The sequence below is a fragment of the Bos grunniens genome, chromosome 8, assembly GCF_055505025.1.
Source record: "Bos grunniens cultivar Pamir isolate PY7600 chromosome 8, Bosgru_T2T1.0, whole genome shotgun sequence".
NCBI lineage: Eukaryota > Metazoa > Chordata > Mammalia > Artiodactyla > Bovidae > Bos > Bos grunniens.
The window spans coordinates 92,105,095-92,120,324 of NC_141172.1; the positions used below are offsets into that span (position 1 = coordinate 92,105,095).

The following is a 15,230-nucleotide window of genomic DNA, read 5'->3' on the forward strand; positions in this document are numbered from 1 at the left end:
GTCATGTGTGGAAAGGAGAGTTGGACTATTAAGAAAGCTGAACGCCAAAGAATTGATGCTTTTGAACTGTGGTGTTGGAGAAGACTCTTGAGAGTCCTGTGGGCTGCAAGGAGATCCAACCAGTCCATGCTAAAGGAGATAAGTCCTGGGTGTTCATTGGAGGGACTGATGTTGAAGCTGAGACTCCAATACTTTGGCCATCTGATGTGAAGTTTGAAGGGATTTTCCAGGCAAGAGTACTGGATTGTGTTGCCATTTCCTTCTCCAGAATGAAAAGCACTGCATGGCAATTTAAAATGACATTCAAAAAGTAGCAACTAGTTAAAAAACAGGCTTTTTAATGATTCTTCAGTAGTACTGAGGAGGTGCTGGACTGTTGAGTCTTAAGAGAAAAATGTAGTCTAAGAATGCAGTTTAGATATTAATGGAAAAGACACCCACATATGGCTCACTCAGATCATTGGGCTACAGTGCAGGTGCTGACTCTTGATGGCATTCCATTCCGCTATCACTTATCCATACATCATGCAATACAGGGAAAATGCCTATACACTGCCCTTTAAAGCATATGCCATTTGTTTCTGTTTATCATCACCTTCACCACAACCAGACCAGGCCAAGCCACCATCTACACCTGAGTTATTGTAGTGTTTTCTATGAGTTATCCTTACTTCCTATTTTATCTCCATTACAACCTTCTCTATACACAAATTATATTTTTAAATGTAAATCAGATCATATCACTTACTTGTCCCAAACAGTTTTATTTCATTTTACTCTTATAAAGTAATTCAAGTATCTTAACATTATTTATAAGACCCTGACTCCTGCCTAATGTGTCACTCCTTGATACTCTCTCTGCTTTAGTAGTAAAAAAGTTTTTGCAATTCCTCAAAGGCATTACTTAGCACCTTTATGCTTCTGTTTCTCACTGCACATCTTCCCATAACATGTTCCTTCACACAGCTTCACATAGCTCTATTCTTCCTGAAATAGATTTCCCAACATTCTCTCTACTTTTTTTTTCAAAGTACATATTGATTTAAAAAAAAAAAAAAAACTTTTGTGGTATTTTTTTCTTTTTATTATAATTTTAAATAAACCAAAGAGAAGTTGAAGGAATTCAAGAATTCCTATATATCCTTTATTATGATTCAACAGTTGTTTACATTTTGTCTGTTTGCTTTTTCTTTATTATTCTCTCTATATACCTATATCTATCTCCATAAGTCAGTATAGTAGTTATATTTCCCACCAAAATTGTTAAAAAAATACAAAATAAGGAAATTTAGCATTGATTTTTATTTAATCAATTATCCATATTTAAATTTTTGAAATTGTCATAATATTGTCCATTGTATTTTTCTTTGCCTTTTCAGGGTCTATCATCCATTTAATTGTTATGTCTCAAGTGTTTGAGAGTCTATGGACAGGCTGTTTTGTGTTGTTGTTTACTGCTAATCCCATTAATTAGAACTTGTGAGGCAACATAGCACTAAGTTTATAATCATGGGCTCTAGAGGGCTGGCTTGGTCTTGCCATCCATCAGCTGTGTAAACTATGGCAGGTGATATAAATTCTCTGTGATCCTAGACTCTTCTTTTGTAAGATAAGGATGATGGCAGTCATTTTCCAGGGCTGAAGTATGATTAAAAGAATTTATGCATAAGTGCTATATTAATCTCTGCTATACAGTAAGCATTATATGTCACTGTAAAACACAATATCTGGCCGATACCTGGCAATCAGCAAACAGCTGCTGAATGAATAAATAGATTTGGTGATACATGATATAGTATAGATTTCACACATATCCCAGATCCTTACAATTAAAGTTTCAGAAAGATGATACTGATCATTGATGTGGAGGGAGAGGAAATTCTGTGGTCATTCAATAATGCCGGCTGACTGAAGCCCTGCTATTGTGAATATATGGTTTCCAAGGTCACTTGGCATATCGTATGTCACCAGTACAAGGGGGAAAATGGAATCAAAATGGTGAAAAAGCCCATGAAGGTTATTTATGGACCAGGTCTATAACATGAATAATATATTTTTTTTGCTAGAACTCAGCCAAATGCCATACCTAACAATAAAAGAAAAAGGCAGATGTGGTTTAGCTATGAGCACAGAAATATTAATAACAGAAAGTTATTCTAGTGAACAGCCATACAGACTGAAAACCATAAAATCTGTTTAAAAATAAGTAAACAAAGATGAAAAATAGCATTTATTAATCATATTCAAGGTGGTAGAAACTCTGCACCTACTACACAGGATTTCAAAATCACAGCTATTAAAGTAGCAGATTCCTATATGTGACAATAAATTGTTTTCCCATAATGATACATAAAATGACTCAGGGCTAAGTAATCAGGAGGAACGCAAATGCTGAAGCAGTGAGAAGTGAATGGTAGTACTTCGGGAAATGGTGGATGATCCAATGTGACTTGAGTCATAGAAAGAATGGAGAAATGGATCTAGAAAGCCAAATATGGCTTCCCTGGTAGCTCAGGTGGTAGAGAATCTGCCTACAATTCAGGAGACCCTATTTGATTCCTGGGTCAGGAATTTCCCCTGGAGAAGGGATAAGCTACCCACTCCAGTATTCTTGGGCTTCCTTGGTGCTCAGACAGTAAAGAATCTGCTTGTAATGTGGAGACCTGAGTTCGAGCCCTGGGTTGGGAAGATCCCCTGGAGGAGAGCATAGCAACCCACTCTAGTATTCTTGCCTGGAGAATCCCCATGGACAGAGGCGCTTGGAGAGCTACAGCTGACAGGGTCACAAAGAGTCAGATACACTGAACAACAAAGCATGGCATATATATATATATATATATATATATATATATATATATACACACACACCCATCCATACACATATACATACATATATTCACTATGTCCATAAATTGCTTATAATCTTAAACTATACAGCAGCTTATATGGAGTCTCTCTTTCACTCCAGTTAGGGTTTTAGTCATTTTTCTACCTATACACAAAAAATGTTTCTTTTGCCAGGACTTCCCTGGTGGTTCAGTGGCTGAGACTCTGTGCGCCCAATGCAGGGGACCTGGGTTCAATTCCTAGCTTGGGAACTATATTCCACATGCTGTAACTAAAGATCCCACACCCCACAACCATGACTGAAGATCCCATGTGCTGTAACTAAGACCCAGTGGAGTTAAAGAAATAAATTAGTAAATTAATAAATACATGGAATAACAAACTGGTTCCAAATCAGGAAAGGAATACGTCAAGGCTGTATATTGTCACCATGCTTATTTAACTTACATGTAGAATACATCATGAGAAATGCTGGGTTGGGATGAAGCTCAAGCTGAAATCAAGATTGCTGGGAGAAATATCAGTAACCTCAGATACACAGATGACACCAACCTTATAGCAGAAAGTGAAGAAGAACTAAAGAGCCTCTTGATGAAAGTCAAAGAGGAGACTGAAGAAGTTGGCTTAAAACTCACCATTCAGAAAATTAAGATCATGGCATCTAGTTCCATCATTTCATGGCAAATAGATTGCAGAACAAAGGGAACAGTGACAGACTTTATTTTTGGGGGGTTCAAAAATCTGCAGATGGTGACTGAAGCCATGAAATTAAAAAACACTTGCTCCTTGGAAGAAAAGCTTCCTTGGAAGAAAAGCTATAAAGCAGAGGCATTACTTAGCCAACGAAGGTCTGTCTAGTCAAACCTATGGTTTTTCCAGTAGTAATGTATGGGAGAAGAATTGATGCTTTTGAACTATGGTGTTGGAGAAGACTCTTGAGAGTCCCTTGGACTGCATGGAGATACAACCAGTCCATCCAAAAAGAGATCAGTCCTGGGTGTTCATTGGAAGGACTGATATTGAAGCTGAAACTCCAATATTTTGGCCACCTGAGGCAAAGAGCTGACTCATTTGAAAAAACCCTGATGCTGGAAAAGATTGAAGGCAGGAGGAGAATGGGACAACAGAGGATGAGATGGCTGGATGGCATCACCAACTCAATGGACACGAGTTTGGGTAAACTCCGGGAGTTGGTGATGGACAGGCAGGCCTGGCATGCTACAGTTCATGGGGTTGCAAAGAGTTGGACACGATTAAGCGACTGAACTGACTGACTGATTGAGGCGATGGACATGAGGTTGTAGGCTCCAAGAGTTGGTGATCGACAGGGAAGCCTGGCATTCTGCAGTCCATAGAGTCACAAAGAGTCAGATATGAATGAGTGACTGAACTTAACTGAACTGAATAAATACACACATATAAATAAAAAGTTTTTGTCAAGGTTACTGTGAACTTCATATTGCTAAATTAAATTAAAGCTATATACTTATATACTTATATAAAAATATGTTTAAATAATTATTACAGTAGTTACAATAACAAATAATAATGAAGTCATCTATTGCATCTACTGTGATCATCATCAACTCCAAATTTGCATGCCGTGCAAATATTTGGAAAAAAAAGAAACCTTCATTTTTCCTAGATTCAGTTCATTTCGGTTCAGTCACTCAGTCATGTCCGACTCTTTGCGACCCCATGAATTGCAGCACGCCAGGCCGCTCTGTCCATCACCAAGTCCTGGAGTTCAGTAAACTCATGTCCATTGAGTCGTGGTGTCATCCAGCCACCTCATCCTCTGTCATCCCCTTTTCATCCTGACACCAATCCCTCCCAGCATCAGAATCTTTTCTAAAGAGTCAACTCTTTGCATGAGGTGGTCAAAGTACTGGAGTTTCAGCTTTAGCATCATTCCTTCCAAAGAACACCCAGGGCTGATCTCCCTCAGAATGGACAGGTTGGATCTCCTTGTAGTCCAAGTGACTCTCAAGAGTCTTCTCCAACATCACATTTCAAAAACATCACTTCTTTGGCGCTCAGCCTTCTTCACAGTCCAACTCTCACATCCATACATGACCACTGGAAAAACCATAGCCTCGACTAGACGGACCTTTGTTGGCAAAGTAATGTCTCTGCTTTTGAATATGCTATCTAGGTTGGTCATGACATTCCTTCCAAGGAGTAAGCATCTTTTAATTTCATGGCTGCAGTCACCATCTGCAGTGATTTTGCAGCCCCCAAAAATAAAGTCTGACACTGTTTCCACTGTTTCCCCGTATATTTCCCATGAAGTGATGGGACCGGATGCCATGATCTTCGTTTTCTGAATGTTGAGCTTTAAGCCAACTTTTTCACTCTCCTCTTTCACTTTCATCAAGAGGCTTTTTAGTGCTTCTTCACTTTCTGCCATAAGGGTGGTGTCATCTGCATATCTGAGGTTATTGACATTTCTCCCGGCAATCTTGATTCCAGCTTGTGCTTCTTCCAGCCCAGCGTTTCTCATGATGTACTCTGCATAGAAGTTAAATAAGCAGGGTGACAGTATACAGCCTTGATGTACTCCATTTCCTATTTGGAACCACTGTATTGTTCCATGTCCAGTTCTAACTGTTGCTTCCTGACCTGCATACAGGTTCCTCAAGAGGCAGGTCAGGTGGTCTGGTTTTCCCATCTCTTTCAGAATTTCCACAGTTTATTGTGATCCACACAGTCAAAGGCTTTGGCATAGTCAATAAAGCAGAAATAGATGTTTTCCTGGAACTCTCTTGCTTTTTCCATGATCCAGCAGATGTTGGCAATTTGATCTCTGGTTCCTCTGCCTTTTCTAAATCCAGCTTGAACAGAATAACTGCCCTAGTATGCAAATAATATCTTTGGTTTTCCAGTTTTGTATAGGGCTTCTCATGTGGTGCAGTGGTAAAGAATCTGCCTGTCAATGTAGGAGATATAAGAGACATGAGTTCATTCCCTAGGTTGCGAAGATCTCCTGGAGTAGGAAATGGTAACCCACCCTAGTATTCTTGCCTGGAAAATCTCATAGATGTAGGAGACTGAAGGGCTATAGTCCTTGGGGGCACAAAGAGTCAAACACGACTGTGCACACATGCAGCCATAGGGCGCAACATTTCCTTTAATGTGTGAACAGATGCAAAGGTAAAATTGGAAGAAAAAAAAAGGGGGGGGGGAAATGCCCAATAACTTATTACCTTTGCCTTTTTTTTTTAATTTTCAAAATTTTGAAAGGTTTCAAAATATGAAATCAAGATTGACCCACAACATTGACTTAGTTTCGTCGTATTCTGTTATAAAGTTATGAATGGCTATGCAGTTAATATATGAGATCATTAAACATTAGAGTGACAACCATAACTATATCAATTTGTGATGTAGATCATAGGAAATAAATAGGCAACATAATAATTCACATTTAAAAATCCCTAATATGCCTATGCTGTGGCTGCTAAGTCGCCTCAGTTGTGTCTGACTCTGTGCGACCCCAGAGATGGCAGCCCACCAACTCTCCCGTCCCTGGGATTCTCCAGGCAAGAACACTGGAGTGGGTTGCCATTTCCTTCTCCAATGCATGCAAGTGAAAAGTGAAAGTGAAGTCACTCAGTCTTATCCGACTCTTAGTGATCCCATGGACTATAGCCTACCAGGCTCCTCATCCATGGGAGTTTCCAGGCAAGAGTACTGGAATAGGGTGCCATCGCCTTTTCCAAACATGCCTGTAGTAGCCATAAAAGTAGAAACAATAAAAATATCCACCAACAGGTGAAATAATAAACAAACAATGTTATATCTATACAGTGGGGTACAAGTCAACAATAGATGGGAACAAATTGCTGATACATGCTATGATGTGGATGAATCTCAAAATAATTATGCTAAGTTAAAAAAGAGTAAACACTAAATAATACTATTAATATAAAATTCCAGACAGATACAAACTGATCTCTAGTAACAGAAACTTGACCAGAAGTTCCTGAGGACATGAGGGATGAGCGAAAAGAATTGCATTTCACAAGAAGACTTCCCAAGCATGCGAGTATGACTATTATCTTGATTGTGGTGATGGTTTTATAGGCGTATACATATGTCAAAACTAACTGGAGTGTATATTACATGCAGTTTATTGTACACCAACTGAAATTCTATAAAACTTTAAAAAGATAAACAAAAGAAACATTTAAAAAAACCCTAACAACTTTCTAGTAAAGACAGACCTTTCCATTTTATAGATTACAGTGAAAGTGAAGTCACTCAGTTGTAGTCCAACTCTTTGCGACCCCATGGACTGTAGCCCACCAGGCTCCTCTGTGCATGGAATTTTCCAGGCAAGTGTACTGGAGAAGGGTTGCCATTTCTTTCTCCAGGGGATGTTCCCAACCCAGGGAGCAAACCCGGGTGTCTAGCATTGCAGGCACATGCTTTACCATCTGAGCCACCAGGGAAGCTCTAGATTACCGTACTGAGGGGTTATTGAAGATGTTGCTTGACAATTCTTTTTAAACAGTAGTCCATATTTTTAAAATTTAAAGTGATCCATCAGCATCTATTTTCTCCAACTAAATCTTGACTCTCTTGTCACACTGGCAAGCCAAAGATCTATTCTATTAACTGATTTGAGTTCAGAGTTATGCTCCGAATGGCCCCATTAGCCAGTTTGAATTATTCACCCCAGGAGGATAATGTCATCCATGCTATCACAGATAAAGAACTTCCTAGAAGAAAGTGCGAGAGCAGAGAAACTGTTTGCAAAAAGAGAATGCTTGAAAAAATGGTAAGAAACTTTCTTCATGTGTTAGATGCTCCCTACAGCTTAATTAATGAAGTCATGCACTCAGATTTATCTATGCCAAAAATGTTTTTCTTTTCATTTGCTGCTCTCCTTTACATTGTGATTGGCAAAAATGAGTCTCAGTTTTTGTCCTTTATTTTCCAAGTTTAAAAAGAAATGGACTTTTCACCTCTCAGCTATTATAAACAGTGCTGCAGTGAACTCTGGAGTGCATACATCCTTTCAGAAAATGTTTTTCTCCAGATATATACCCAAGGGGTGGGATTGCAGGATGATTATGTGAAAGTGCTGCACTCAATATGCCAGCAAATTTGGAAAACTCAGCATGGCCACAGGACTGGAAAAGGTCAGTTTTCATTCCAATCCCAAAGAAAGGCAATGCCAAAGAATGCTCAAACTACCACACAATTGCACTCATCTCACATGCTAGCAAAGTAATGCTCAAAATTCTCCAAGCCAGGCTTAAGCACTACGTGAACCATGAACTTCTAGATGTTCAAGCTGGTTTCAGAAAAGGCAGAGGAACCAGAGATCAAATAGCCAACATCTACTGGATCATCAAAAAAAGCAAGAGAGTTCCAGAAAAATATCTATATCTGCTTTACAGACTATGTCAAAGCATTTGACTGTGTAGATCACAATAAACTGTGGAAGATTCTTCAAGAGATGGGAATATCAGACCACCTGACCTGCCTCTTGAGAAATTTGTATGCAGGTCAGGAAACAACAGTTAGAACTGGACATGGAACAACAGATTGGTTCCAAATAGGAAAAGGAGTACATCAAGGCTGTATATTGTCACCCTGCTTATTTAACTCATATGCAGAGTACCTCATGAGAAACACTGGGCTGGAAGAAGCACAAGCTGGAATCAAGATTGCCGGGAGAAATATCAATAACCTCAGATATGCTGATTACACCACCCTTATGGCAGAAAGTGAAGAAGAAATGATGAAAGTGAAAGAGGAGAGTGAAAAAGTTGACTTAAAGCTCAACATTCAGAAAACTAAGATCATGGCATCTGGTCCTGACACATCTTGGAAAATAGATGGGGAAACAGTGGAAACAGTGGCTGACTATTTTTTTTGGGCTCCAAAATCACTGCAGATGGTGACTGCAGCCATGAAACTGAAAGATGCTTACTCCTTGAAAGGAAAGTTATGACCAACTTAGACGGCATATTAAAAAACAGAGACACTACTTTGCCAACAAAGTTCCATATAGTCAAAGCTATGTTTTTTCCAGTAGTCTTGTTGGATATGAGAGTTGCACTATAAAGAAAGCTGAATGCCGATGAATTGATGCTTTTGAACTGTGGTGTTGGAGAAGACTCTTGAGAGTCCCTTGGACTTCAAGGAGATCCAACCAGTCCATCCTAAAGGAGATCAGTCCTGGGTATTCATTGGAAGGACTGATGTTGAAGCTGAGACTCCAATACTTTGGCCACCTGATATGAAGAGCTGACTCATTTGAAAAGACTCTGATGGTGGGAAAGGTTGAGGGCAGGATGAGATGGTTGGATGGCATCACTGAATCAATGGACATGAATTTGGGTGAACTCTGGGAGTTGGTGATGCACAGGGAGGCCTGGAGTGCTGTGGTTCGTGGGGTTGCAAAGAGTCGGACTCAACTGAGCAACTGAACTGAACTGAATGCCTTTGAGTGTGTGGATCACAATAAACTGTGGATAATTCTGAAAGAGATAGGAATACCAGACCACCTGACCTGTCTCTTGAGAAATCTGTATGCAAGTCAGGAAGCAATGTTTGGAACTGGACATGGAACAACAGACTGGTTCCAAATAGGAAAAGGAGTACGTCAAGGCTGTATATTGTCACCAGGCTTATTTAACTTATATGCAGAATACATCATGAGAAATGCTAGGCTGGATGAAGCCCTAGCTGGAATCCAGATTACTTGGAGAAATATAAATAATCTCAGATATGCAGATGACACCACACTTATGGCAGAAAGTGATGAAGAACTAAAGAAGCTCTTGATGAAAGTGAACAAGGAGAGTGAAGAAGTTGCCTTAAAGCTCAGCATTCAGGAAACTAAGATCATGGCCTCTGGTCCCATCACTTCATGGCAGATAGATGGGGAAACAGTGGAAACAGTGGCTGATGTTATATTTGTGGGCTCCAAAATCACTGCAGATGGTGACTGCAGCCATGAAATTAAAAGATGCTTACTCCTTGGAAGGAAAACTATGATCAAACTAGACAGCATATTAAAGAGCAGAGGCATTACTTTGACAACAAAGGTCCCTCTAGTCAAGGCTATGGTTTTTCCAGTAGTCATGTATGGATGTGAGAGTTGGACTGTGAAGAAAGCTGAGCGCTGATGAATTGATGTTTTTGAGCTGTGGTGTTGGAAAAGACTCTTGAGAGTCCCTTGGACTGCATGGATATCCAACCGGTCCATCCTAAAGGAGATCTGTCCTTATTGTTCACTGGGAGGTCTGATGTTGAAACTAAGAGTCCAATACTTTGGCCACCTGATGAGAAAAGCTGACTCATTTGAAAAGACCCTGATGCTGGGAAAGTTTGAGGAGGAGAAGGGGATCACAGAGGATGAGATGGTTGGATGGCATCACCGCCTCAATGCACATGAGTTGGTGCTTTTGAACTGTGGCATTGGAGAAGACTCTTGAGAGTCCTGGAGTCCAGGAGTAGACTTCTGAAGTTGGTTATGGACAGGGAGGTCTGGTGTGCTGCAGTCCATGGGGTCACAAAGAGTCGGACACGACTGAGTGATTGAAGCGAACTGAGGTGCTATCTCACTGTAGCTTTGGTTTGCATTTCTCTAATAATTAGCAATGTTGAACATGTTTTCACAGGCGTCTTGGCCATCTGTATGTATACCTTGAAGAAAATGATTATTTAGATTTCCTGACCATTTTTTTAACTTTTTTGTCTGTTTTGATGATAGTAAGCATGTCCGTCAACAGAGCAATGGGTAAAGAAAATGTGGTACATATATACAATGGACTACTGCTTAGCCATTAAAAAGAATAAAATAATGCCTTGGCAATGACATCAATATACCTAGAGAAGGTCTTACAGAGTGAAGTCAGTCATAAGAAATATGTAAATTATATATATATACATATAATATTATATAAACATATTATTTATGTAGTATATAAATATATAATTTATATAGTATAAATTAAATATCATCAGAAATATCATATGATATCTCTTTTATATGCAACCTTAAAATAAATGATACAAACGAACTTGTTTACAAAATATAAACAGACTTACAGACTTAGTGAACAAACTTATGGTTACCAGCAGGAAAGGTAGAGGGAAAGGTATAGTTAGGAAATTTGGGATTGGCAGGTGCACACATATTTAAAATGGATAATCAACAAAGACCTACAGTATAGTGGTATAGCACAGGGAACTCTGCTTAATATTATGTAAAAACCTAAATGGAAAAATAATTTGAAAAAGAAAAATGTTTGTGTGTGTGTGCATATGTGTGTTTTAGTTGCTCAGTCGTGTCCAATTCTTTGTGACTTCATGGACAGTAGCCCTCCAGGCTCTTTCATTCATGGAATTTTCCAGGCAAGAATACTAGAGTGGGTTACCATTTCCTTCTCCAGGAGATTTTCCCAACCCAGGGATTGAACCTGAGTCTCCCAAGGCAGACTCTTTACCATTTGAACCACCAGGGATATATGTATATGTATAACTGAATCACTTTGTACAGATCAGATCAGATCAGATCAGTCACTCAGTCCTGTCCAACTCTTTGCGACCCCATGAATCGCAGCACGCCAGGCCTCCCTGTCCATCACCAACTCCCGGAGTTCACCCAGACTCACGTCCACCCAGTCAGTGATCCCATCCAGCCATCTCATCCTCTGTCGTCCCCTTCTCCTCCTGCCCCCAATCCCTCCCAGCATCAGAGTCTTTTCCAATGAGTCAATTCTTCGCATGAGGTGGCCAAAGTACTGGAGTTTCAGCTTTAACTTCATTCCTTCCAAAGAAATCCCAGGGCTGATCTCCTTCAGAATGGACTGGTTGGATCTCCTTGTAGTTCAAGGGATTCTCAATAGTCTTATCCAACACCACAGTTCAAAAGCATCAATTCTTTGGTGCTCACCCTTCTTCACAGTCCAACTCTCACATCCATACATGACCACTGGAAAAACCATAGCCTTGACTAGATGGACCTTTGTTGGCAAAGTAATGTCTCTGCTTTTCAATATGCTATCTAGGTTGGTCATAACTTTCCTTCCAAGGAGTAAGCATCTTTTAATTTCATGGCTGCAATCACCATCTGTAGTGATTTTGGAGCCCAGAAAAATAAAGTCTGACACTGTTTCCACTGTTTCCCTATCTATTTCCCATGAAGTGGTGGGACCGGATGCCATGATCTTTGTTTTCTGAATGTTGAGCTTTAAGCCAACTTTTTCACTCTCCACTTTCACTTTCATCAAGACACTTTTTAGTGCTTCTTCACTTTCTGACATAAGGGTGGTGTCATCTCCGTATCTGAGGTTATTGATATTTCTCCCGGCAATCTTGATTCCAGCTTGTGTTTCTTCCAGTCCAGCGTTTCTCATGATGTACTCTGCATAGAAGTTAAATAAGCAGGGTGACAATATACAGCCTTGACGAACTCCTTTTCCTATTTGTAACCAGTCTGTTGTTCCATGTCCAGTTCTAACTGTTGCTTCCTGACCTGCATACAGAGATCTCAAGAGACAGATCAGGTGGTCTGGTATTCCCATCTCTTTCAGAAGTTTCCACAGTTTATTGTGATACACACAGTCAAAGGCTTTGGCATAGTCAATGAAACAGAAATAGATGCTTTTCTGGAACTCTCTTGCTTTTTCGATGATCCAGTGGATGTTGGCAATTTGATCTCTGGTTCCTCTGCCTTTTCTAAAACCAACTTGAACATCAGGAATTTCATGGTTCACATATTGCTGAAGCCTGGCTTGGAAAATTTTGAGCATTACTTTACTAGCGTGTGAGATGAGTGCAATTGTGTGGTAGTTCACTTTGTACAGTGGGTAGTAAAAAGTCATAAACAACTTTTACTTCCACAAGTTTAACCTTGTCTCCATAGGATGGATGAATGTGAGGTGGGTTTGGAGTCTAGGGTAAATAAATGGAAGTTTAGTGGGTATTATTTTATGAATCATACTTAAATTGTATTCTTAAATGTTGGAGCTTATTAATAAATGTTTTTTCAATTCTAGGACTTAAAGTAATTTCACTTTAAATTAAATAAAACAAAATTAACATATGGGCCCATGATAGTTTCATGTATTGAATAGAACATTTGCACATAACTTTATTTTCATAATTAAATCCTCTTCAGAATCCATCTAAGTGGTATAGGCAACAGCTGGCAAATGTCAGAGCTGAAGCTACAACCTGGATATGGCTGAATTAAAAAAAAAAAAACTATTATTTTTCTGCTATGTTTAACATTCCTGATATTTATTTACTATTGAGTGTTAAGGACATCAAATATTTCTGTCAAAAATATTTGGATTTTAACAGGATTCATACTCTGTTCAGCTTATTTCCTTTGGAAATTTCAACTTATATGGTGTATCTGTTAAGACTGACTCTTCCAGTTCCACTGTAACTCATTGATCTGATCAATACAGTTGATGCAGTGGCTGGATTATAAATATACACACAACCAAGATATGACAACGTTATATGTTTGGGCCATCAAGTTGCTCAAATTGAGTAGAAAACTCAAATTAATTCCAAGCACTGAATAGTTATCCCCTACATGACTCTTAAATTTCTTCCAAGCCATTCATCTTTAATGTATGTCGAATCAATGCTTTTACACCTATAGGAACTGGGTATTCATTATCTCAGTTAGCAGACATAGTTGAATCCCTTTGGCACAAAACTCTGCCTTCACTTAAACACAAATCTATTTTTGAAATACTTATCTAAAACAGACATTAATCCCCTTGCTCATGACAGGCTTTCAAATACTGAAGAGATATACCTAATTCCCTTGTGAGCTCACTCTTTGCTGTTTTAAAATGCCATGCTGCCTTCCATCATATGTCAATTTAGACTCCCTTAGATTCTTCTTTACTTCTTCATTTTTATCTGAATTAATTCCATTTTTATATACCTGACATTGAACAAAACATCTGAAGAAATGTCATACCCTTAGTTTCCTTGACTGGCAAATCATGAGACTTGTCATACACAGTTACACATCCTTTGAGGATCTTGTAATTTTGTAGTATCTACAGAAATCTCCCAGGTGGCGCTAGTGGTAAAGGACCTGACTGTCAATGCAGGAGACATAAGAGATGCAGGTTTGATCCCTGGGTCAGGAAGATACTCTGGAAGAGTGCAAGGCAACCCACTCCAGTATTCTTGCCTGGAGAATATCATGGAAAAGTAGCCTGGCAGGCTACAGTTTATAGTGTTGCACAGAGTCAGACATGACTGAAAAGACTTATAATGCACAGAATCTAGCAAAGTGCATAGTGTCTTTTTAAAAATGTTAATTGTAAGATTGTACATCTACAAATATTACTGTGTTTCATTTACAGTTTAATATCAGAGAGTGAAAATTTAGAAGACATAGATGAATGGTTAACAAGTTTTGCTCTCTGACAGTTACTATCAGCCATAATGACTGTCAGTTTATGTAGATATTATTTTGAAGTTGACTTAGGTGAGCAAGTAATTTGTATGATTTTCCTACAATGTGTTCAGTTTAGAGATTTATAATATTCTCCAATAATGATAAAATGATTAAATAGTTCAAAAGACAACTACTAAACTCAAACTTCATTTAAAAAAATAATACTCAAATTTCCTTTTAAGCTTCTTCTCCTTTTAAGATTTTTATTTGCATCCAGCAACAAAGGAAAAGCACCAGAAAGATGGAATGAGGGGGAAAATCATGCTTAGAATCAAACCCCATTCATGCCAGAGACACTCAGAGGTTTCAAACAAACCTTCGACAAACACCAGGACCCAAAGACCTACAGAGACTGAAACATAAATGTGTTTGAGTGTCTCCTGCAGAGGTATGGGTCAGCAGTGGACTGCTCCAGGAACAGGGCCTTTGGGTGCAGTAGACCTGGGTATGGAATAAGCCCTCTTGGAGGAGGTCACCATTAACCCTACCATGGAGCTGCCAGAACTTACACAGGACAGGGGAAACAGACTCTTGGAGACCACAAACAAAATCTTGTGTTTTCACCAGGACCCAGAAGAAAGGAACAGTGACCCCACAAGAAACTGACTCAAATTGCCCATGAGTGTCCATGAGTTTCCAGTGCAGGCATGGGTTGGTGGTGGCCTGATGCAGGATTGGGGCCACTGAGTGCAGCAGTACATGCAAGGGGTCCTTTTGAAGGAGGTCAACATTATCTTCATTACCTCCACCATAGTTTGGGGTCAGGTCAAATAACAGGGAGGGAACACAGCCCCGCCCATACACAGAAAATTAGACTAAATTAGATTAAAGGTTTACTAAGCATGGCCACAGGACTGGAAAAGGTGAGTTTTCATTCCAATCCCAAAGAAAGGCAATGCCAAAGAATGCTGAAGCTAATGCCTAATTG

At 39.3% G+C, this 15,230-nt stretch overlaps 1 protein-coding gene across 1 annotated transcript in view; it reads left to right on the plus strand.

The window, feature by feature from the left end:
• Positions 1-7,495: 7,495 nt before the first annotated feature.
• The window catches only part of CYLC2 (cylicin 2), a 140,894-nt gene continuing 133,159 nt past the window's right edge, over positions 7,496-15,230 (plus strand). Inside the window, exon 1 of the mRNA XM_086414127.1 lies at positions 7,496-7,630. Coding sequence (XP_086270253.1) covers positions 7,496-7,630 — 135 coding nt within the window. The remainder of the gene's footprint in view (positions 7,631-15,230) is intronic.